Below are 24599 nucleotides of genomic sequence, written 5' to 3' on the forward strand. Positions count from 1 at the left end.
TTCAGGGATGTTTTAGTCACTGCTGAGCAGCCCTTACACAGAGTCAAGGCTTTTTCTGCTCCTCACCCCACCCCACCTGCAAGTTGGCTGGAGGGGCAGAAGAAGCTGGGAGGGGGCATATCTGGGACAGCCAGTCTCAACCGACCAAAGGGCTTCTCCAGACCATACGACTCATGCTCAGCATATACAGCTGGGGGAAGAAGGAGGAAAGGGGAATATTCAGAGCGATGGCGTTTGTCTTCCCAAGTCAACGTTACACATAATGGAGGCCTGCTCCCCTGGACATACCTGAACACCTGCCTGCCAATGGAAAGTGGTGAAGGAATCTGCCCTGCTTGTGGCAGAGGGGTTGGAACTGTGTGATCTTTGTGGTCCCTTCCAGCCCTGACAGATTCTGATACTGTTTTTGCAGAGGACTTAGTGGTGTTGTCTTGATGGTTGGACTCGATGATCTTGGAGGTCTCTTCCAACCTAAAGGATTCTATGATTCTATGAATTCCTTGGTTTTTTTTTTCCTTGTGCACATGACTTTTGCTTCACCTGTTAAACTGTCTTTACCTCAACCCACAAGGTTTCTCAGTTTTACCCTCCCAGTTCTCTCCTGCACCCCACCAGGAGGAGACCGAGTGAACGGTTGTGTGGGGCAGAGTTGCCGGCCAGGATTAAATCACATTACCACAATAACATGTCACTGCTTTGCTCCAGATGCCTTGGAGATGTTCTGCCAACATGAAGACTGACATGAGTTTGGGTACAGCCTCTGCCAATGATCTCTTCAGTTCTGTATCCTGAATTCAAGTGATCTTCTCACAGACCATAAATAATTCCTTAAACATGTCTCTAATAGCATGCAGGGGTTTGCGTTCAGTCACATTTCATGTACTGTGCATGTAGCTCCTTAAACATAACTCTCCAGTTATATTTAACATGTGGTACCTTAAACATAACAAAAAATGAAATAGGAGAACTGGAAAAACAAGCTCAGTCTTGCATGACTAATGACATTATGTGCCTTCAAGTATTTAAGTAGCTTAAGCAATCCATCCCTTTTCTTAGCTGAAAACAAAACCCAGCAATAAGAATTAAAAAAGAAAAAAAAAAAAAGAAAAAAAAAAGAGAGGTATTACTTTCAAAACCATGCATGGTTGGAAGCACCAAACAGTCAGTCTTCAGGCTTTTTTTCTTTTCCCACAGACCCAAGGAAATTTTCTGCCCTCTCCATATCCCAAAAAATCTCATAAAAAATAACAATTTGAAAAAAAATGTAGTTTCATAAAGGTGAAGAAGCCAAAAAAGGGAGAGCGAAGTGAACACAGGAGTTTGTGGTCTGCTCCACATATCAAACATGTGGATTTAGGTCCATTCATCTTTTCCTCATGATGGTCTTCTCCTTTGCCAGCTTGGCAAAGGGTCCACGCTTGGGACTAGTGATCACTGCAGTCCCTCAGAGCAGCAAGCAGTGTGACGTGTTGAGGAAAGAAAAGTGGTGAGGGGTAGAGAAATAATCATCCCAAAAGATGGATTTGTCACTCATGGGAACAGAGTCAGACAAAAATGCCCAGCACCTCTGTCAGTGGGAGGCTTTGGTTGAGGAGTGAGATTGAGCCAGAAGAAGCTGCAGGGCTCCATATGGTGAGGATACATTTGAGTGGATGGAGCAACATTCTGAAAACTGGAAAACAAGCTGTACAGGGTGAAGTGTAGCAGTGCTGAGGAGTATCGGAGAGCGGCAGAAGGAGCCCTGCTGTTCCTTCGATAGCTCAGCTGGCAGAGCGGAGGACTGTAGGCTCTGCTGCACGGCCATCCTTAGGTCGCTGGTTCAACTCCGGCTCGAAGGAGTGCCCTTTTGGCTCTGGCCCAGGCCCTGCAGCACCTTCTGCCTTTTGGCCTGCCTGGTGTCTGCCCCTGAAGGGCTGCCCGGCCTTGAGCTCTTGCCGGAGGTGAACAGGACCATGCCAGGCAGTTATGGGTGAACCCAAGGCAGGGGATGGTGGTATATCAGCACTGGGGTTGTCAGGGGTATCCTCCAGCAGGAAGATGGATGGTGGGACGAGAGAGCAAGGCTGATGGGAAGACAGGGCTTTAGGTGCAGGGCAGCCTGGGTCATGGGTCATGCCATTGGAGGGCAAAGGCCCTCAGGTACAGGCCATGGGCTGGGGAATTAGTTCAAGTGGTAGAGCACTTGCTTAGCATGTGGGAGGCAGTGGGATCAATGGCTGCATTTCTCCAATGCTTGTCTTCCCCTTGCCTGGACTTAAGGCCCAGAAGTGAGGGGGTTAAATCCCCAGCTCTGAATGAGAATTGGCAAATGGATGATGCCCATGATCAAGGCCCTAGTGATCGGTTTTCACTCAGGATCAGGCCAGCCTTGGGTGGGAACTGATGAGCAGATCACCACCAGGTGCCCCCACCTTCCACATTAACTTGGAGGTGGGGCAAGAAGCCACCTCTATAAGAACTGACTGTTTGCAGTGTAGTTGGGTGGTTTTTCCATATAGTGTATGTTCTGTGTGGGGTTCTGGCTATTGGAAGGGCTCCCTGACTCTTAATAGCAAGGGAAGCTCCCAGGATGGCAGGACAAGATGATGAGTCTCTCCTGGCAGTTACTATAAGACTTGGGACTGGACTGATCACCTGGGTCCTTCATTCTCCCATGGCACAGTTCCAGAGTCAGCTCAGTCCCTTCTGCAGACCCTATGCTGTAAGTGAATGTGTTGACTTGTTCTCTCCAGTGGTCTGGCATGTTGGATTGTTGGTGTATGATTTAGGAGTGGAGGGAGGACTTTGGTTGCTGGTTTGCCTCTTGATGATAATATCCTTCTTAGTTGCGCCAGTGGTCAGTGAAAGAGGCCCTTTGCTGGGACTCTCTGAGCTATGGAGACCATGAGACCTTGCAGTGCACTTGAATGCACAATCAAGGGTTTTTAACAGAGGAATTGATTTGCCTCCTCTTTGTTTAACAGTCATCAAATGTCATCCTCTGTACTGTGCTCAGCTTTGAGCTCCTGCACACAGGAAAGCCATCAATGAAATGGAACATCTAAAAAAAGCTACAGGAATGGAGAGAATTCTCTGTTTGAACAGACTGAGGACAGGGATCATGTTCTCCTTAGAGAAAGAGGATGAGATGCTTCTGGATGAGCTTCCAGATAGCATGAGGAAGATCCCAAGCAGAGGAATGGCTGTCTGTAGTCTGGTGCTGACCAGAAGGCAGCGGAGAGGGTAGTGAAACGGGCTCAAAGGATACACAATATGTCTTTTTGTCCTGAAGTGAGTCTAGCAGTAGAAGATGAGGTCCAAGGATTGTGCGTGTGCATGAATTGAGGGGTGAAAGTTTTGATGAAGGTGTTGTGATATTGGAGGTGAGTCTGTTTGAAGGAGAGGGTTGAACTGAAATCATTCTGGTGCATTGTGCATACGGAAGTGTTGGCTGAACGTGTGCTGGGCGAGGTACTGGGAAGGGCTCCATGGTTCCTTCGATAGCTCAGCTGGCAGAGCGGAGGACTGTAGGCTCTGCTGCACGGCCATCCTTAGGTCGCTGGTTCAACTCCGGCTCGAAGGAGTGCCCTTTTGGCTCTGGCCCAGGCCCTGCAGCACCTTCTGCCTTTTGGCCTGCCTGGTGTCTGCCCTTGAAGGGGCTGCCCGGCCTTGAGCTCTTGCCGGAGGTGAACAGGACCATGCCAGGCAGTTATGGGTGAACCCAGGGCAGGGGATGGTGGTATATCAGCACTGGGGTTGTCAGGGGTCTCCTCCAGCAGGAAGATGGATGGTGGGACGAGAGAGCAAGGCTGATGGGAAGACAGGGCTTTAGGTGCAGGGCAGCCTGGGTCATGGGTCATGCCATTGGAGGGCAGAGACCCTCAGGGACAGGCCATGGGCTGGGGAATTAGTTCAAGTGATAGAATGTTTGCTTAGCATGTAAGAGGCTAGTGGGATCAATGGCTGCGTTCTCTAATGGTTTTCTTCCCCTTGCGGGGACTTGAGGCCTTTTGCTGGTGGCCCTGTGTCCTCTGGGGCCTGTGTGGAGCCTCCTCTGGTTCCAGAGGCCAGGAGCATCCAGGGGTCTGTCAGAAGTAGCACAAGGCCATCGGCAGTAGGCTTAGAGGAGCCCTTACTCTGTGTTTGGCAGCTATTCAGTAACATTGAGAGTATGTACATGCTTTCTAACAAAATCCTAAATCGGCAATTTGTACTCTCTCTCAGAGAGGTGTTGATGTTTTATTTTCTAGTAAGTAGTGTATGAAACTGCATCTTTTCCAACTTCTGATGAAAACATAAAAAATACGGTGTCTTTCTGCGTATTACTTCACTGTCAGACTGGAAATCAGAAATCAAAGTACAGTTTGAGCATTGTTCTGCAAAGAAAGAGAGTTCTAAAGATTATTTTTGTAGGATATTGAAGATAAACAGAACTCCTTTGAAAATCTGCTGATTAGAAGCCTGCTAGCTTTACTCTTTGATAAATTAGATTGTGCCAAACTCTAAATAAAACCACAAAGGTTTACCTCTGTCATGTTTATTAACAAGTAAATTTTGCCCTGGGCTGCAGTAGTATGATTAATACTGACTTAATAATGGCAGGAAACTCAGAATCAGGTAGTGCTGGTTTTATACCTTGTACTAAAGAATACCAGTTCAGCAGCAGATTTTTGGATTAGCATAAAATTAAAAGATAATTAAAGCAAATCCGTGAGACTGACTCATCATTTTATCTTGCAAATATTTACAGCTACTCTATTAAAAGTGAATCCCTCTGACATTTCCACTTTAGTCAGAAGCAGCCTTTTTTTCACTATAATTACTAATACAGATGGATAGAGCACCACTGTCAGTTTTAACACAGATCACTGTGTAAATCATCTGTCTTCATGTTCAGCATTAAATAAAGTTAATTTCATTCTACATTTTTCCATGACAACTCTCTCCTTTAGGGATTAAAGAAGGCCTTCTTTCCAGAGATTTAAATGTAAAAGCAACAGGAAAACAAGAGGTTTAATACAGAAGATGGTTTCTGCAGCCAGGCTGTACTACAGGGACACAAAAGGTGCAAGTCATGAGTGAATTTGATGCTGTAGTAAGTTTATCCCCCAGTGGTATAGTTATGCAAGATAACAGAACCATGAGATGTCAACAGTTTCCCTTCTGCTGTGTGAAGAGGTTGAGCACTCACAGCTTCTCCCACCTCCATTAAATATATGCTTTTAGGAACAGAAAGGGGCAGAGATGCAGTTTGTTCAAAACCACAGAGGACAGAGTCCCAGCAAAATTCAAGTTAATAGTGATGCAAGTAGATCTATTTCATAACCCCCTTTTCAGATCAAATATACTCTTACATTTGATAGGAAAAGAAAGCTGTCTTGAAGTTTGAATGACAATACAAGGTGACCAATAACACCCAGAATGATGCCGTAATGGAAGCTTTACTCTATTTATTAAACCTGCAAGCACATGTCTGGCATATTCTGATGTCAAGAACATCTACTCCACACATGTACAGTTTTTTTCTCTTTCAATAGCAGCAGAACAGATTTAAGAGCAAAACAACCCATAAAATCTTCTAGTCTTACTTTTAGGTCTTTTTACATTTCAACAATAAAATTCTTTTCACATTTTCATGAGTTGTGTTTGAGTAAAACTTATCTTCTTTTTCAGTAGAGAATCTACCATTTCTTGTGGCAGTATTTTTCAGTGGTTTGTTCCACTCACTGTTAAAACCCTGTGCCTCTTTTTGAGCTTGAATTGCTTTTAGATTCCAAGCACTGGTTGTGGTTATGTTTGCCTTCATGAAGTCAAAAACCCTCTCACATCCAGAATTTTTCACCTTCAAAGATATTTGACCCTATAATCAAATAATCTATCTGTCATCTTCTTTATAACAAGATAAACTGATCAAGCTCCTTATGTCTTTTGCTCTAGCTCCTGAATTGTTGTGACAGCACTTCCCTGCCTTGGCTTTACTTTTCAACAGACTTCAGGGAAAGATGTTAACACAAGAACTGGGGGCAGTGTTCAAAGACTGCACTTTGCAAGCATAGTCTGCAATATTTTATCCTAACAGCCTCACCTCTCGTGCAGCTAGACTAAAGCATTTTAGATGAAGCACACTGCTTGCTTGTGGGATGAAATCAATAGATTTACATTGCATCATCTCTGATTCTTTTCAGGCTCATGGTGGGAAAAAAAAGAATTGTAATAATAAATGTCCATAGTGCAGGTAACTCAAAAATGAAAAGTTTTACCATCATAATTATGCTAGGCACACAAGCATTTTTAGACGTGTTGCAAAGCATATTTTACATACCTGTAGGACTTCTTGATCTCATCATGTGTTGCTCCCTTCTCCAGGGCCAGGATTTCATATAATGCCTCCCCTGATGTCGACAAAGCACGTTGCCTTTGTTCAGTCATGTTAGCAGCACATTACCAAACCTGTAACTGTAGAACAGGATTTAAAATAGCAGGGACTGCACATACATATGGAGAGTATTTCTTAGTGTTTATTTTAATAGATTTTAATCAGGTAGTGAAAGAAAAAAAAATACATGAAAGTGAAACTGGAATGAAGTCTCCCCTAAATTATCCTCCATCCCTTAAAATATTTTACAACTGTTTAAGAAAATGGAAAAGCAAAAACAAGAATGGAAGCTCATGTGTTAGGTATCACTGTTCATATTAAAGGCGTGATGTTGCTCTCACTGAAATGAACAGCCAAATTTCCTACAGCATTAATGCCTGCACATAGTATTTCCCCTGAGTTTTACTTCTGTTTGTTTACATCTGTCTTTTCTAGGTCTTAGAAGAATAATTCTACTATTTGCTAAGGCTACTAGCTTCTTGTAGTGGGGTAAGGGCTTTGTACCTCCGAGTATAACCTAAGGCAACACAGCAGTGAATTTATGCTTTCTCAACACGAGGGCTCAGATTCAGCCTAACCAATTTTAGGTGCCTAATTTGAGTGATTAAGTTTGAAGCTTAGTCAGACTAGACTCTTTATACTGTTAACAGACAGAGATACACACTTGGAGGACAACTGACCAAGCACTTTCTCCCTATCACCTCTACAGCATGCTCAGGATGACTGAACCCCAACTCATGCCTGAGGAGAGGTGGAGTGACTCTGGACCTAGGCTAGAGACTAGATACCAAGAATTGGCCTCAGTATTGTAAAACTAACCACTTACTGCAGGGGAAATACTGACATCAGTCAAAGTCCTGTCTTATTTGCGATACAAGACTTTGGGCTGAAATCATCAGCTTGCAGTAAATTTAACAAGATGCTTCTACAGGATAGTGCAAATAAAGGCCAAGCACGGGCTGACAGATTTAGTGCACTTCAGATCCATCATTCCCTCCTCCTTTCATCACAGAGGCAAAGCAGAAAAACACACGATCCTCCACTGAGTGGCTCTACTACCTCCATAGTCAATCCTTCATAGTTAACTATGAATCATAGTTCATAGTTAATCTTTCTGGATTTGAAGAACCCAACATTTTTAAACCAGAGCTAGCTAATGCCAGGCAATGACATAAACTCATATAAACCAGAATTTAAAACAACAGTTATAGATACCTATCATTCATAAGGGAAAGCTGCAGCTCTTTGATGGTAGACTTGTCACAACAACACACTCACCGCAACCTCTTTCTTTCTTTGTTGCACCCTTCTCCAAATGTTGAGAAGTGATCACAGGAAAAGGCTAAAAGTGAGCTGGAACTCCAGCCATAAAAAAATCTTCAGAGAATTTCTTTTGTTAGATAAGACTACACACGCTGCTATTTCACCCTTCTCATTGCTGAGCTAGAAACATGATCTTTCCATTACTCATACATTATTTACTTGGCCACATTTTGGTTCAGAATCAGTCATGTAACACTTTTAAGCTCTTCAGCTTCATTTAATACCAAAAAGAAAATCAAATACCTTTAAGTATTAGAAATAGAAACAGAAATATAATCCGCTGGGTAATTCTGGCATATAGTATCTGATTTACTAAAAGACCTAAATTTATTAATATTTACTTAGTTTTCTTTTTCTAGTAAGCTAACATACAATTTAGGGTCTTGTGATCTGTTGAAAAAAAAAAAAAATTCCTTTCTATTTTTCTGTTGTACACAAACCATCAACTAAATGGACTGAACTTTTGTTTTTAAATTAACAGTAAAAATGAAATTATATGTATGTGCATCTAGATATTGCTTTACCATCTGCAGCAGTTACAATGCTACTTGTTAAGAATGGTATGTCCAGGGAACATTTAACATAATCCTGAGATCTATTCTGACCGCAGTGGAGTCACGTGAGGCACATCAAGCCTGTTAATGCACAAGATAATGGTGGGCAGCCATGTAAAGTCACAGATACACAGCATTATTTTAAAATTCTGTCACTTAGTGATTATTAGCTAAATGGCAAACCTGAAAAATAAAACAAAATTAAAGCAATGATGGATTTTACTCTGAAGAACTAAAAATTAATGTAATTTGTACTTTCTCATAAAATAACTTTAAGAACCTAGACAGCTATGGAAATTTAAACTCACTAGCCTATTTAGCCTTCCAGGGATTAATCACCTTGAATGTCTAGCTACTCAAAATTATTTCTTACTTATTTAAAGCAGACCTATAAAATACTAGAAGTACAATGAGATGACACTTTTTGAGAAAAAGTTATGTTCTCTTTATTAAGGAAGATATGACAATTACAATTTTAGTACTAGACACATTCCTGATGGCTGAAATTACAACAGAATCTTATTTTCAAGCTATGTATTTTTGTTCCACTAGAACAGAGTCAAGAAAATATTGTTTCCTTCCTTGAATGACAATAAAATATATTAAAAGGCAATCCAAATTCTGATAACAATAGCATATCCCCTAAGAGAACAGGACCACGGTTAACTTCAGCTGTTTCTGCACAAATTTTATACTATCCAAGATTAATGATCTTATATAGGGGTTGTAATAATATACCTTTTTTTCCCCTTACAATACCCATATTTCATTTGGATTTGTGCTGAAAAATAAGGTAAGGTGAGTCAAATAACATACCTGCTTCCTGTGATGGAACACAGCCTAGCATGTATAAACTCACAACATTATCAGTTCAGTATCTTGATGTCTTTTATGCCAATATAATCCAAAAGGAAAGAAGCAAGAGCCACCCGAAGCCCTGCTCCACAGAAAGTGGCTGCTGCTTTTCGTCCTTTGCAATCAAGGTTAGGGAGGTCAGTGGAGTCTGATTACTTGTTTGTTTGTCCAGTATCCAATTGGTTATCTCTCAGGAAGATCTATGAAAGAATGAATAAAACATTCATAAGCTTAAAGGCTGATCCACCTGAGAGTTAATGACACAAAAAATTATGGGACGACTGTGTTTTAGTTAGTCGTTCTTCTGTGCTTTACTCTTGATCGAGTCTTGAGTTTGTCTTTTTTTTTTCCATGCAAATATATTAGACTTCTTTAAAGTACAACAGTCTTCCTCTAAAGTTCACTTTGTTGAGACCAGCTATGGCTTATGTTTATTATATACTGTCTTCCAGAACAGAATCATAGAATCATAGAATCATAGGGGTTGGAAGGGACCTCGAAAGATCATCTAGTCCAACCCCCCCTGCCAGAACAGAACACGATTAACTGAAGAGGTTCCTTTAGGACTCCTTCTGAGTAGCTGTAAATTTTTATATCAAAACAGAAGATGTAGAGTGTCTTCTCTTATTCTGATGGAGCTTCTCCTCTAAATTTATACCACGAAAAATTCTGGAGAGCCATTCCTTTCCATTTGGAACAGAGAAGACTGTAAATGCCAAATGACATAAAAAGAATGGCTCTTGGTATGTCATCCTTGGAACCAAATAATATAATCCTTTGAACTCAAAAAGTTCATTTCCCAGCTCAACCAATTCCAAATTATATGACTTCGTAGTGGGCTGACCGTGGCTGGCTGCCAGACCCCTATACAGCTGCTCTCTCACTCCCCTCCTCAACAAAGCAGGAGAATAAAATCAGGTGAAAAGCTCACAGATGAAGATGAAGCTGAGATCGCTTACCAACTACTGTCATGAACAAAACAGACTCCACTTGGGTAAAATTAATTTAATTTATTGCCAATGAAAATAGATTTGGAGGGTGAGAAACAAAAATTAAACTGACGCCTTCCTCTCACCGCTCTGTTTCTAGGCTCAAATTCAGTCCTTCATTCCCAACTCATCTCTCTCCCACCCCTGAGCAGCGCAGGCGGACAGGGAATGGTGGGTTGTGGTGGTTTCATAACAGCTCCTCTCTGCTGCTCCTTCCTCCTCACGCTTTTCTCCTGCTCCAGAATGGGTCCTTCCCACAGGCTGCTGCAGTCCTTCACAAACTGCTCCCTAGGCCACGTTTCCTGTCAGGAGAACCTGCTCTGTCTGGGCTCCTCTCTATGGAACACAGTTCCTTCAGGAAATATCTCCTGTGACATGGGGTGGATGGCCTGCAGCAAAACACTTGCTCCACCATGGACTTCTCCATGAGCTGCAGGGGAGTCTCTGCTCTGGTGCCTGGATGGCCTCCTCCTCCTCCTCCTTCTATGGCCTTGGTCTGCACAAGGCTGTTTCTCACAATTTTTGCTCACTCCTCACTGCCATGCAGTGTTTTGATATTTCTTAAATATATTTTTCCAGAGGTGCCACCAGCTTGGCTGATGGATGCTTTTTAATGTGAAGCATGTGATACTAAAGTTTCTCATATTCTTAGGTGTATTCTTTAACTTCAAACATTCCCTCAAGTTTCAGCTTTGGATGGGGGAGAGGGAAGATACATTACAACCTAAAGTGTGAGCGTTTTTCATAGTTATGAGAAGTCAAAACAGCATGGCACCCTCACAGGAAAGAAGCCTGTCCTTCTGCTCAGATGGAACATCCTGAATTCCAGTTAGTGGCTGTTGCCCCTTGTCCTGTCACTGGGCACCACTGACAAGAGCCTGGCCCCAGCCTCTTGCCCCTGTGGGCGCTTTAGCTCTCGATCAGCATTGATCAGATCCTGTCTCAGTCTTCTCTTCTCCAGGCTCAACAGCCCCAGGGCTCTCAGCCTTTCCTCAGCACAGAGATGCCCCAGTCCCCTCAGCACCTTCGTTGTCCCCTAATCATCTCCAGGGCTCTATGAACACAATAAACCAGATTATTCAATCAGCTTGCTTGATCTTAGTCTTTGAAATGTCTATCTTTTTACAAAACAAAACGTGCACTTTTTAATGGTAAAAAGAAATTAAGAGGGAAAAATATAAACAGAAGAAAATAAAATCACTCTCAGGTTACCCAAATCCTCTGTACTTATGTACGACCTCTTATGAAGAAAACCAGGGGTGTTGTGCAACCCTGTCGCCCAGCCAGCCCTGCGGTTCCGTGTGGATACAGCTCCCTCTGGTGTGCTGAGCTGCTCTGTAAGCCATGCTGCTTCTCTTGCAAACGCTCTTGTTTTGTTTGACCTCTGCAAATCTATTTTTTCCCCTTGGGGATCTATATCCTAAGTACCTTCTAATGAGTCTTTAAGGCTCAAACTTAAACTAATTGTCATAATTGTTCCATCAGATGAGCTCTATAATTTAGAAGAATAGAACATATAATTTAATAGCTGTTCACCCTTCTCCTGAGTTTTTATTTTTTGTATTGTCACACCTCATAGTGCACCACAACAGCGCTGTGGCCAAAAATGCAAAACTAAAAGACAGTCCTAGTCCCAAAGGACCCAATATCTAAAAAGTCTTACTTACACTTTACATTTCATTTATACGTTACGTGTATTTCTTAACAGACAAATCAGAACAAGTCTGGGAATGCAGAGTTGCGTATCAGCCTGTAAAAAATTTGAAACATGGCCCAGACAGAGCAGGAGGTCCAGGGTTGCTTCAGAAGTCTCCAGCTAAACACAACTGGAGCTAAGTGTTGAAGAACTCTGAGTCACTCTAGTCCTTCCTCCTACTGCTCCCTCCTTTTCCTGGCTCATAGCAAGCTCAGGAACTAAGAGCCTGGAGCTGACATACATGCACAAAAGGATTGGTGTCATTGCTCAACAGTGGTGTGCATTTTTAGCTTCCCAGGCAAGGAAAGACAAATTTTAAAAGTTGAACTCTTAGTTTGTTGAATCTGTGTTAATACTGACATCATCAAAACATGCAGTAGATACAAGTGGTCGGATAGAGTGCTCCTGACCTTCATGGAGAAACTACAGCTTCTGACTCTTTCTTGCAACAGAAGGAAAATCTCAGATTTTACTCAGAGGAATTTGAGGACTGAAATAAATTATCTTGCTCATGTGCTTTAGTAGAGCTAGCAGGTTAAGGAAGATTCTCCTTCCTCTCTTCTCAGCACTGGCACACCTGGAGTTCTGGGTCCAGATCAGGGGCCCCCCACTACAAGAGAGACTTAGGGGGGATCTAATTAATGTGTATAAATATATGCAGACTGGGTGTCAGGAAGGGAGGGGCAACCTCTTCTCACTCATGCCCTGCGATAGGATGCGGGGTAATGATCACAAGCTGGAGCACAAGAAGTTCCACCTCAACATGAGGAAGAAATTCTTTACTGTAAGGGTTCCAGAGCACTGGAACAGGCTTCCCAGGGAGGTTGTGGTGACTTTTAAGACCCATCTGGATGTGTTCCTGTGTGACCTGCCCTAAACTAGATGGTCCTGCTCTGGCAGGGGGATTGGACTCGATGATCTCTGGAGGTCCCTTCCAACCCCTGACGCTCTGTGATTCTGTGATATACTGGGAAGAGTCCAGCCAAGGACCACAAGGATGATTAAGGGACTGGAGCATTTCCCCTGTGAGGAAAGGCTAATCAAAAGGCAAAGACTGCAGCAGTGGAAAAGGATGCTTCTGGAAAATATGTGCTGTGTCCAAGAAGGGGAGAGTACTTCTGAGGCAGCTATGTTTCAAAATGTTCTTGTCATTTCTTTTTAGCCAGTTCTGCTTCACACGCTCCTGGACACCTAGTGCCCTGTCTGAACTGTATTGCAGGTTACCTGTTAGGTGTTCAAACAGTCTTCTAAAGGAGAGAGAATTGGTTTAAGGTCCTTTCTTCAGAGTGAGCCTTTTTAGATCTCCAACAAGCCCAACAATTCTCTAGCAAGAGATTACATTCTTCTTCCCACATCTCTCTGTTACAGAATAGTTACTGTCATTATGGCTTCGAAAATAATAACCGAATTCATTTAAATAATACGATTGCATTGCATCTATTTTTAAATACATATAACTACATTGGAAGGAAGGTATTCCATCTGGGAACCCATCTGCAACTCCATCTATACAAGAAGTATTCATAAGAGAACATTCATGTATTTGAATTCTCTGAACATGCTGTGACCTTCGGTTACTATTCACATAGAGTATCTCATTTTAAATGTATGTTGGGTTTTTAACATCTTTCATTAAGGGCCTTATTGGAAAAAAAGCAGCAAACTGAAGTAGTATGAACCTTAAATGAACAGTTAGTTACATATCCAAAGTGCTCATGCCTTTATGTTGTCAGTTTGACACGGAGAAGCAATCCAGAAATGTAACTTCCTAGCTTGTTCCAGTAAATCTAGTTCAAAGGCTTGGTAGACTATTTAAATACAGGATATAAACATTTCTTTTTCCCCTAGCAATTAAATTAGAGGCTTAAAAACAATGTTTTAAGTAATATACTTAACTTTTTCAACAAAGTTCTCAGTGGAACACTGGGAAATTTATTTTCATATGTGGTTTACAAGAAATTCCATCTATCCTCCCTAATTCAAAGTGGGTCATAGAGGTGGCCATAACTAAGATAACTAAATTATAATAATATCTCTGGCTTTAATCTAAATTTCCTTTGGAAAAGCAAAGGATACGAGTCCTCTAGTTTATGTAACTTTGATAACTCAGAGCTGAGTTAACTAGGACTACAAGTAAAAGTGAAGTAAGAGAGTCCTCTAATGCCTTATTTAGGCAGTGCCTTGGTAATTTATTTTGCAGCCTGTAGCACTTCAAGGCATTGTTTGACCACTTCTTATTGTAAGTTAACAAATTCAGAGTTCTTGTAGCAGGGTTATTCATTTTCACGTAGCCTAATCAGCTAAGAATAAAGAATATTAGCCTGAGCAGCATAAATAAGTGTTTTGACCTGTTTCTCAGGTTACTTTACCAGAAAGAGATTAAGAAACAGCAGAATTACATCTCCATGGGAGCATCTGCTCCTCTGGCATCAACAGCTGCCTTCAGTCCTCCCCACCAGGTACAACCTTTCCCCAGCACCTAACAGTTCTCTCCACTCGTTCCTCCTTCAGAGTTTTCTTAAACAACCACTCTTGCACATCCCCTGCAGTTTTTGTCTAACAAGCTCTTCCCTGAAATCACCAACATACTCCTCAGTTCCATCCTACACTTACCCCCCAGCTGTTCTCTCACAGATTCCTCCAAGCTGGCTCCTCACCTGCACTGCTCCCAGGAGGGAGGGGACGCAGCAGGGGAGACAGCAGCCAGGAGCCATTTCTTTTTAAAGCTTCATTAAACCTCACATAGGATTTATTACCCTGTCTTAGAAACGCTCACTTAATTGATGGCTGAGAAAAGTAAACTCTTTCTGAAGTGCTGATGAGTAACTATCTTATCTAGATCCAGAAAGGAATGTCTGCTCAATGGCTGAGTTAAAAATCAAAGAATTAAAGCAATATGCAGCCCCAGGTGTAGAGGAATGGCAGAGTAATGGATGAAAATACAGAAGTCTCATATATATTTTTTTTCCGAATGTCACTTGCTGGGAGAAAATGAAAATTCCTAAATGTATTTAATTAGCATAAATATTTCACCAATAAAGAAGAAAACTGTAAACATGAATGCTCTTCTCCACATACTAAGTGTAGAAAAAGCTGCTGGAAATACTTCCCAGTAATTCAGCAGACTAACATTGCTGTAAATAAGTAGCTTCATTGTTAACCATTTATCACAACTGTTCTTAGGGTTTTTCCCCCCCCTTATTAATAAGAAGACCTTTCACCTGGAAAATGCTCAGAGCTGGAGCTCAAAGTCTGAACCCGTGGGCTTACAATTGGCTTAAGTCAATCTGAGGGCTGCCAGCAAAGGAGCGGGCCAAGCTTTCACTGAATTTTTTTTCTTATTATTTTTTTTTCCCCCTTAGTTTTCAGTTAAATCAACTTGCTAGTCCAGTGCACTCTATGATTGGCATCATTACTATAGCTGATGCAATGGAAGTGGTGACATCAGACCTTTCCAGCAGTAATAAAGTCTTACATTGTCTTCAGCTCACCACAAAACCGCACCTTAAATGTGTATAGGGGCTAGAATACCATACGGCAGTGCTGAGTTAATGGCTGGACTTGATGATCTGAGATGTCTCTTACCGATTCTCTGATTCTAGCCTGTGGCTAGAGGGTAGGCCTATGTTTGATATCATATTAAACATTCTGGAGGCTCCCGCTGCCAGCTTTCCTGTGCCACCAGTGTGTGACACGATGTGTTGTTCCCGTGGAAAGGCTTGCACAGGTTAACGTTGCCCTGGTGGGATGACTGCTGCAGGAGGCACCGGCTGGCTGCGCACGCAGCCCCAACCCTCTGTGCTTCCAGCACCGCGTCTTCCTCTGCAGCCAGGGTAAAAGCAGACGGGAGGCATCAAGTCCTCACAAAGTGCTCCGCTAATTTGACAAAAAATGCGATCGTGTGCCCACACCTGATGCAGATCCAATTTGTTCTGCTGGGTGATGTGGCATGGCCCGGAGCCAGCGGTAAGGACTGTGGAACCACAGCGCTTGGCGGAGGCTGCTCCTGCGGATGACTTACCCGTGCTGAGAGGGTGAACACAGAGCGTGGCCTGTCGCTGGGGAAACAGCTCGGCAGGCTCCCCACAACATGCCCCGATCCGCCCAGGAGAGACACGGCACAAGCCCTTGCCAAACCACCTTTCTCTCTACTCTGAGAGGGAGGGTGCTGGGTTACCCTCCAACACAGAGCATTAAGCAAGGGAGGGAAAAAAAGAAAAGGAAATTACATGTCTGAGGTTTTTCTTTCGGGCAAGTCTCTTATAAAAATAAAGGAGTGTACAAATGTCTTTGTTTCCCTGCCAACTTTTATAAGAACTAATTAAGACCAAGGAGAGCTTCATTTTCCTGTTTATTTCATACAGAGAGCAGCTAATGAATTTAACCTATTGACGATTTTGCAGCTGCCTGCTTTAATTTGCTTATGATGGAGAAACAAAGCGTTGGTGTAACAGCAGGGAGTTGCCAAAGCCACGGAGCGGTCACCGGTCTCAGATCCAGCTCTGTGATCCAGTTTCAACTGGGCAACTGGGACGGCAGGGCACGGGCTGTCCTGAGCAAGAATGCAGTCTTAAAATTATGGCCACTGCTCAGTATTTGCCGATTTCCAGCTTCTGGCTGCTTTGTCCATATTAAGGTCAATTTAATTGTAAAGGTACAGAGTGCTGGCCTGTATTTCCTGCTAAGGAACATCAAACGCTTTTCAACTTTATGATTTACCTACTGATTGCAGAAGAAAACTTAGGCCACAAAATTCAGTGGTAACTGCTATCAATAAAAGAAGAATTATGCTTTACCAGAAAGCAGCCTTCAGGGGTACATATTCACAGGCCTTAGCATAACTCATATTTCTTAGTTCAGGCAAATCAACTACGAGGCATTTATTATATCAAAGAGTCCTATGGACTTTATGGAAATCATACAGAATTCAATAAAGAATTTTATGGCTGCCATAAAACCTACAAAATAATTTTTACTGTCTTTTTGAATCAGAAGGTGAGATTCCAGTCCTCCATAAATCAGTGGCAGAACTCCTGATTGAGATTGACAGAAAATGAGCACCCTGTCATTTGCAGGTTTTATTTATAAAATTTCCCATAAATTACTCTGTGTGACTGGGGAACCTTATGGGTTTTACTCACATTAAATTCTACAGTTTTTTTTTTATTTCTCAGAAGTGGTGGTGAGGATGATTCACTTCAGGGGAAGCAAGGTACTTTATTTTCTTCCTTTCCTTACAAACTTTCCCATGTTATTTCAAAATATTATTTCAAAACAATTTGCAAATATTAGACAGGGAATCCCAGGCTGTGGTATTGTAACACCGGAGTATTTATGCTGCTTAAGAAGATATGTACAGTCCTTGGCAAGTACTGCAGCCCTGCTGCACCGCTGGTCCCCAGCCATGGTGAACCCTGCACAATTCTAACAATAGGAAACTGGAATATCAAAGAACAGCTTACTCTCAAAATTTGCACCCTTACATGTTTATTCTACTCCAAAATCACAAACTTGGAGATGTAAAGTTTTTCCTGGGAAGCTGGGCAAAAGCATTCTCCTTACAGCACATAGAAATTGGACACCAGCACCCTCTGGCTGGAATCTGGCAGTACTATAAAGACAAAATAGACAACTTGCAATAACAGATTTCACCAATTATTCCTTTTCCTGTTTGGATATTATTTAGAAGCCAGATGCGATTTAAATTAATGTATTGTTACAAATGGCATATGAAACAATCCCATGTTAGATAAGTGGCAATTATAAATGAGATAGCATGATGAACATTTGCTCATTGCTTTTCCAAGTAGTAGCAGAAAGCTCTGTTTCATCAATTGTTTCTGTAACGCCGGACATTCACGCCTATAGGCATGAAAAAGGGATGAGAAAATAAAAATATATCTGAAAATTGAATTACAAACCAATTATGCTTTGAATTCCTATCCTGCTTGGGAGCATAGCATCATGCTGCACATTTTTTTCCATATCTTGTAATAAACCAGTGACTTGTAATGCAAATGGTATTGACCTGCAGTGTATTAGTACTAGTTCTGACTTTTAACAAATTAAAGTCAATTCTCCCATTATCAGGGTATTGATTATCTTGGCTACAGATGCAATGATGTGCGGTTTGCCCACAGATTATCCAGTTCAGGATCAGCAGCAATATAACCAATCTTTCACCAAAATAAGCTGTTTGGGCCTACTGGTTCTCAAATCTTTGTGCTCTGCAGCAAAGTATCAGGATCTTTCTTTAAAGGCTTTACACCCTTTTTGTCTTTTTAGACAGATACTGCAGAATATGTTTTTCTTCTATTTATTTTATGTAATCATGAGTGGAGTGCACAAGTCAAACCTCCTGCGTGCCACTGAGCAGGTGTCACCCTTTTCCCTGTTTTAGGTATTCTGTAAAACACGCCATCTTGCAGGATTTGAACAATTTGCAAACACATATTTTATTCAGATTTTAAACATTTTAGAATGAAATTGCTTAGTAAAGAATTATATTAACATATATTCAGAGTCCAAGCTAGGATTAAACATTATAAAAGTTGTTTATTTTCTTAGGCCTATACTTGTAAAGAGTAGTCCACAAACTTCGAGTCATGTAATTTAATCTAGAAAAATGCTGACCTAGTATTGATTTATGTAGCTTTAACTGATGTTCTGACACATGACTAGAGGGTGTTTTTAATAATCCTAACTCAGCAAAGCATGTAAAAACGTGCATAAAATTAAGCATATACTTTGTACTACGAATACTTCATGCCAATTAACCAATTAACCCACATTTTCGCAGCAAATTCTGCTATGCCTGTCTTGTACCATAAACATGTGACATATGTAGTCCACATGCATGTTATATATTCCATGTATATGTTATCTATTCCACATATCTGTTATATATTTCAGTGTTACACATATATTCCAAAGAATAGCTTTATGTGAGATTTTAAAACTAGATTTTCTAAAACGGAATACTTTTTGAATGACACAGTACCTGAGTAATCCTGATTTAGACCATGTAGGTGAGTTTTTATGACTCAGATGACATGTGTTGACTCCAAAAAGGGCAATCCCCTACCCACTTATCTACCTGCATCTTGTCCCAGCTGTGCTGTTTGCTTGGTCCCACTTTTTTGGAGGCGGCTGAGGTCCATCTGCTGCCAGCTCAACTCCCTAAACTCTCTTGGTTTACACTAGAGCTGAACATCAATACTTAGTACAGATGTATTTTAAAGCCCCATTTCCAGTGCACTCCACACCACTAAGAGGCCCAGCCTCTGTGTTTTAGTGCATTATCCACCCCTCAAGCTTTTAAATGAGACCCGTCCCTAATTCAATGCAAAGCTGTTTTTCAGAAACTGATTGAAAAATATTCTCCTAGTACTCAGACTGGCTTTTATCTGAACATAAAAGTCAGTTTATCAAAGTTAATCCTTTTAGTAAGCACTTGTCTTACAAGAACAATTTTCTCTCATTTGCTCAAGACAAAGGAATTCGGGAATTTCTGTAAACTAACCCTCCCATTGCTTTGTTGCATTTTTGCTGATATATTGGCAGCATTCCTTCCCGGTTTAATTGAATTAAGCACATAGACCTTTAGTCGGTTGTAAATCAGACAGGATTCCAACCTACCTTTTTGTTATTGTTAAAAACAAAAGGTCCAGCAAAGAATAAACCTAAATAATACCAGAAGTAGTTTCTTGACAGTAATGAAATCCTGCTGAGTTTGCTCAGGTAGTTAATGGGAAGACTGGCAGAATGACAGAGGTTTTTCCAGACTTTCAAGGAGAAGACATGCTAATGCTAACCCAAACACATTCCTTCCTTCACAAAGAAATGCTACATGCTCAAAAGCCGCGAGTTGCTGCAAATATTGAATCCTCTCACTCCTGTTCATCCGAATGGCATTCCCTGCTACTGCTCTAGGTTTTCATAGAAAAGCAATCCCACCAATTAGCTAAAAAGATTAAATACTTGATCAATTTTTTGATGCAAGCTGAGGGTCAATGAGGAAACTGAAGTAGTATACTTGACCATCTTGTGGAAGGATTTTGGATTTTTGAAAAGGCAAAAAAAAAATAACTACTTGGAAAATAACAGAATAATTTCATTTTGATACTAATTAGTATACATATTTACTACTAATGTTATCCTCTAAATGCAATCATTAATTCTAACTGTAGTTAATATTAATTTCAGTTTAACTCTTTTTCTTTTTTCCAAGGGAATAATTTCACAAAATGGCACTTCAGTAAAAATAAAATTGAATAGTGAAAAAGCCAAAGTGCAAGAGGAAGGTAGGTGTAAGAGAAAGGCTGCGAGGTTGCTGCATGTAGTCATCCAAACTATCAGACGGCAAACACTGCAAATCACTCTGGTTCCCATTTTTGACTTGCTTCATCCCCCCAAGGGAGACTTTTGTTAATGTGTCCATTTTGTTGCGAGAAATTTTCTGGTATTTTAGTGCCTGTAAAAAAGCAACTATTCTACATTCTCATACAAATAAGCTTCTGCAACAAGGGGGTGCACTCATCTTTAATACAACCAGAAATAAAAATATGCCTTGAAAAAATCCAGTATTATTAATAAAGGTCTCATTTTTGAGCTTTAAATAACAAACTGCTTTCCTTTAGTTTTTGATGACACAACACAGCAAGATTAATAAGACACTGTTGCTTCAGCCTAGTTTGTAAGCAGTAACTTTAGCTCATTATTTCACTTCAAGCAGGATATTCTCAGTTTTAGTATTACATGACACCTTTACATATACCAACTGGACAGTAAAGAATCACATAGGACACCAGGAATCTTTAGAACCAAATACAACTTCCAAATCCAAATCTAACTCTCCGTCCTTCATTATGGGACTGCTTACTTATTTAATTTTTTTTTTTAAACACAGTTCGAAATTGCTTTTAAAAATCCTTGTTAAGGCCATGCTGAAAATTAAACCTTCATGTAAAGAAATCTAGAAAGAATGTACAGTTTTAATGAGGTATGGGGGCAACATGAAAAACATAAAGAAGTTGTGATACCAAATCAAAACAATCAACTACACTTTCTAAAGACAGAAAAGTTGATTGATGCCCCACAGCTTGTCATGGAGGCCACCAGGTACCATACATGGAGAAATGATTCAGCTGGTGAGCGTGCAACGCGTTTGTTACATCTGCTCATGGGGGTCCAAACCCACTTCCATTACTGACACAAAAAGCTGTGAATTTTCAGCTTCTGATAACACTGTTAAACTTGTAATGCTGCACCTCTGAAACCGCACCTGGGGTTCTCATATCCTCCCACTCTGATATTAAAAATATTCTGCGCATCAGCTGTTATTACACATGGAAAAATGACACAAAGAGAAGCTTTCTCCACAGGCTTATGCTGACACCAACGCCCTTAGTCATTTTAACACTACTGCAGGATGAGGATTTTTGGCCATAAAACCATAATCACTGAGAAAACCAGAACTTCAGTGGATGAGACCATTTAAGCTGTGTGCACTCCATCAAGTTTTATAGAAATGCATTTAAGAAAGAATAACAACATGGAAAGAATCACCTTTTCTAGCTCTTAGTCCAAATACTATCTTCAGTGGAGCTGCAAAAAGCTTTCTTTGAACTGATATTAAACTTTTGACAGGCTGCAGCTGAGTTCAGAGCTGACTTTTGTCAGCCTGTTTCCACAGTCGGTCCCTGTTCCTGGAGGCTGTAATTTGTCAGTAAACCTCCAGACTTAAATTAAGCATAGAGGGGGATTCTTAGGGCTGGAAACAAAGTAAAACCGAAATCCTCTGGGACTGTCCTTTTTAATTTACCTCTCCAGCTTGCTGGTTTTGGTGCAGAATTGACACATGCCCATTAGCTGATGTTAGTTTAGTGAAATTGAATAATTAAAATATTCTAAATATCTTTCAATATCATATTCAAAATTCCAGGGATTGAAGCAAAAGCAAACAAGCAGTCTGCCCAAACAAGTCAAACTGACTTCACCTGCCTCTCCATCAGTGACAGAGCCTGCAGCTAACGGGCACACGGTCCACCTGACATAGCTCATCTTCACAGACACTGCCCTTCTACATGGCCCACCCTGGCACTACCACAAGGAAAATCTCATCTCCCACTTCACCTGAGCGTCTTCACGAACACAAACTGAGGTGTCTAAATTGGGGGAAAGGCTGCGCTGTGTTCCTGCTTTTCAGTGAAGAGAAAGGCAGCTTCAAAGAGTAGCTTGGGTGGCCTGCTGTCTTTCCCTTAATTATTGACTATGAAATTAGCCTGAGGCAACTACTCTCTAGGTTAAGTCTCAATAATTAGCAAAGATGAACCTGGTCCACAGTGGAGATAAAGCTACTGCAATATGGGTGCAAAAATTATTGGAAACCATTCCTGGAGGAGGAATCTTCCAGATTTTGGACTCACTCACACATAGAATTGTTACCATTGACTGTTCTTGAGAGAACACTTATTAAATTTGCAGAAGACAGAGAGCCAGGAAAGACTGCGAGTATATTGAAGGACAGAACTAGTATTCAGTCATGACCAACCAAAAAAAATGGGTTGAGGAAAGCACAGTGCACTCAGATAAAGGCAACTGCAAATCATCCCGCTCAGGAAGGACAATTACACTGAGGGGATGGCTAAAAGTTCTGCAGAAAATGACCTCCGGGTGCAGGGGATGGCAAACCGAACTGGAGTCAAGTTGTCGTGTTGACCCTGGCTGACCCAGGTTGCCCAGAGAGGTGGTAGATGCCCTATCCCTGGAAACTCCCTTGATCATGTACCTGTACCTTGCTATATCTCTATAATGAAATTAAATAAGAATCTCTTTTGTGTGCTACAAGCTATTAACTTGCAGCAGGACAAGACGGCAGACAGAACAGGCAGGATACATCACACAGAACAGGTCTTCTTTTTATAACAAATGTATTTAGACTGAATATATGTGACTTACTGGTCTACCACCCTCAGGTGAGATTCTTCCTTGTAAATTAATACAAAAAATTATCACCTGGCTAATATTAATAGCTTCTGTATTTATTAAAAATAGTAATTTGTGTCCTGAAAGCAGAAGACTTACTGAATCAGTCACTGCCCAGAAACTCTATGCGTACTTCATAAGAATGTATTTCAGATTCCTTAAGAGTGTTTCTGTAACATTAGAGATAAAAGAGAATTTGATTATCAGGGAGGGAAAACGCTGGTTACATTATTGAAGGACATTCTGTCTCAGATTGAACACTAATATGACCCTAAAGAACAAGTTCCCATGAATCAGATGGAAAGTACGTAGAGCTGATACAAACCATGAACCACATTATCAATAATCTTTATTTATAGTTTGACCTTGTACGATTGAAATATACACTGTGTATATTCAGTAAAAGTAAGAATATGTTTTTGGCTAAAAACCATAATATTATTCATAAACACGAATTCTAGACTGGCTAAAGTAAAAATTCATTCTACCAGTGTAGAAAACTAATTAATTATTAGTGGGAAAGAGCCAAAATTAATTTTGCAAAATAAATAGGGGAGGGAAATCCTGACTCCAGTGAAGCTGGTGGTCTTCTATCTGTAACTAAAATGCACTGTTGATTTAACGTAAGCAGGCCAAATATGAGTAAACTGACAAAGCATGTGGAAGAAAACCTGACATACCTTAATTATTGGAAAAAAAAAAGCCTGAGTATGTTATTTGACTTCGAGTTGTTATGTGTTTGTTGCATTTTGAATTACTGCACACATATGTTATAAAATAATACGGTGAGTGCTTGTGACATTTTTATTTCAAGACACAGGAGAAAAACGGCTGAAGAAAGCTTTTGAGATGAGGCAGCTGAGGCAGTGTCCTTTCTCCTGTGCCCATCTGTCCTTGTGACTACCCATGAGACAACATGGGATTGTGGTTCTGCAAAAGAACAAGGTGTACTTGTTAACCTCACAGCTCAACCTGCCACCAGTCCACAGCTATCAAACTTTTTGCTTCTACAGCTCGTTCCAACAGATGAAAATCCTCCATACAGACCACCTATTCTTTCCAAATGGGTTCTAAAAGACGTGTCACTGCCTATAAATAACTGTTATCATGTGAAATCTAAACCTTTCTGCCAGTAAGCAAGCACTTAGAACAATGGATTATGCAAAGTTAAATCATGTGAATCATTTTGCAAAATCTGATTTTTAAGTAGGTACAGGCACTTCATATACTATTCAAAGCATAGAAACGTTCCTGTACCTACCGTGCTATATTTAGGATATTTTTTTATGATGGGGAAAGAAAAGAGATGAAAGGGTGGAAAAAAAGCAGCTGCAAGGAGAGACAAAGGGAAGCTTAGTCCTAAAAAATAAGTTGAATTTCGTGTGTCCCACCTAATGCAATGTATATAGCTACAGACCAGATCACCTCACGAATTACTCTATTTCTTCAGAAAGCCCAATTCACGGAACTGTGCGTTTGCCAGGGATCTCATGTTTTACCTTAACAAAAATAACACGGTTTTACCTCTTCATCTTGCAAAAACCTACCCCTCGATGCTCTGAAAAAAAAAACGGACAGTGAGGATTTGCTTGGGGATATGGCTTAGAGAAGGATTTGGTGGGGAATGGTAGAATAGGGTTAATGGTTGGATTCGATGATCCTAAAGGTCTTTTCCAACCAAAGCGATTTTACGATTCTATGGTTCTAATGCAAATACAAACTCCTCTGCGCATCGCCTTTGACAGAGGACCCATTTTCCAACAAAACTGTCTCCAGGTTTGATTTTCGGCGTTCGGCGATGAGCCGAATCAACCGGTGCCGGGGGAAGAGGCACCCGGAGA

The 24599-nt window shown here is 41.0% G+C and overlaps 1 protein-coding gene and 2 non-coding genes across 3 annotated transcripts in view; 2 read left to right on the forward strand and 1 right to left on the reverse strand.

Annotated features, from left to right (window-relative positions):
* LOC103774323 (dnaJ homolog subfamily C member 5-like) overlaps window positions 1-6408 on the reverse strand; it is a gene marked incomplete at its 3' end in the record, with an annotated part of 12061 nt that extends 5653 nt beyond the window's left edge. The window contains exon 1 of the mRNA XM_008941715.1: window positions 6302-6408. Coding sequence (XP_008939963.1) covers window positions 6302-6408 — 107 coding nt within the window. The remainder of the gene's footprint in view (window positions 1-6301) is intronic.
* Window positions 1750-1838, forward strand: TRNAY-GUA. The gene is given in 2 exon segments: window positions 1750-1786; window positions 1803-1838. It is a non-coding gene; the product is annotated as a tRNA-Tyr (tRNA).
* Window positions 3474-3562, forward strand: TRNAY-GUA. The gene is given in 2 exon segments: window positions 3474-3510; window positions 3527-3562. It is a non-coding gene; the product is annotated as a tRNA-Tyr (tRNA).
* Window positions 6409-24599: the final 18191 nt, after the last annotated feature.

Source organism: Merops nubicus, unplaced genomic scaffold (assembly GCF_000691845.1).
Source record: "Merops nubicus isolate BGI_N331 unplaced genomic scaffold, ASM69184v1 scaffold10436, whole genome shotgun sequence".
Classification (NCBI taxonomy): Eukaryota; Metazoa; Chordata; class Aves; order Coraciiformes; family Meropidae; genus Merops; species Merops nubicus.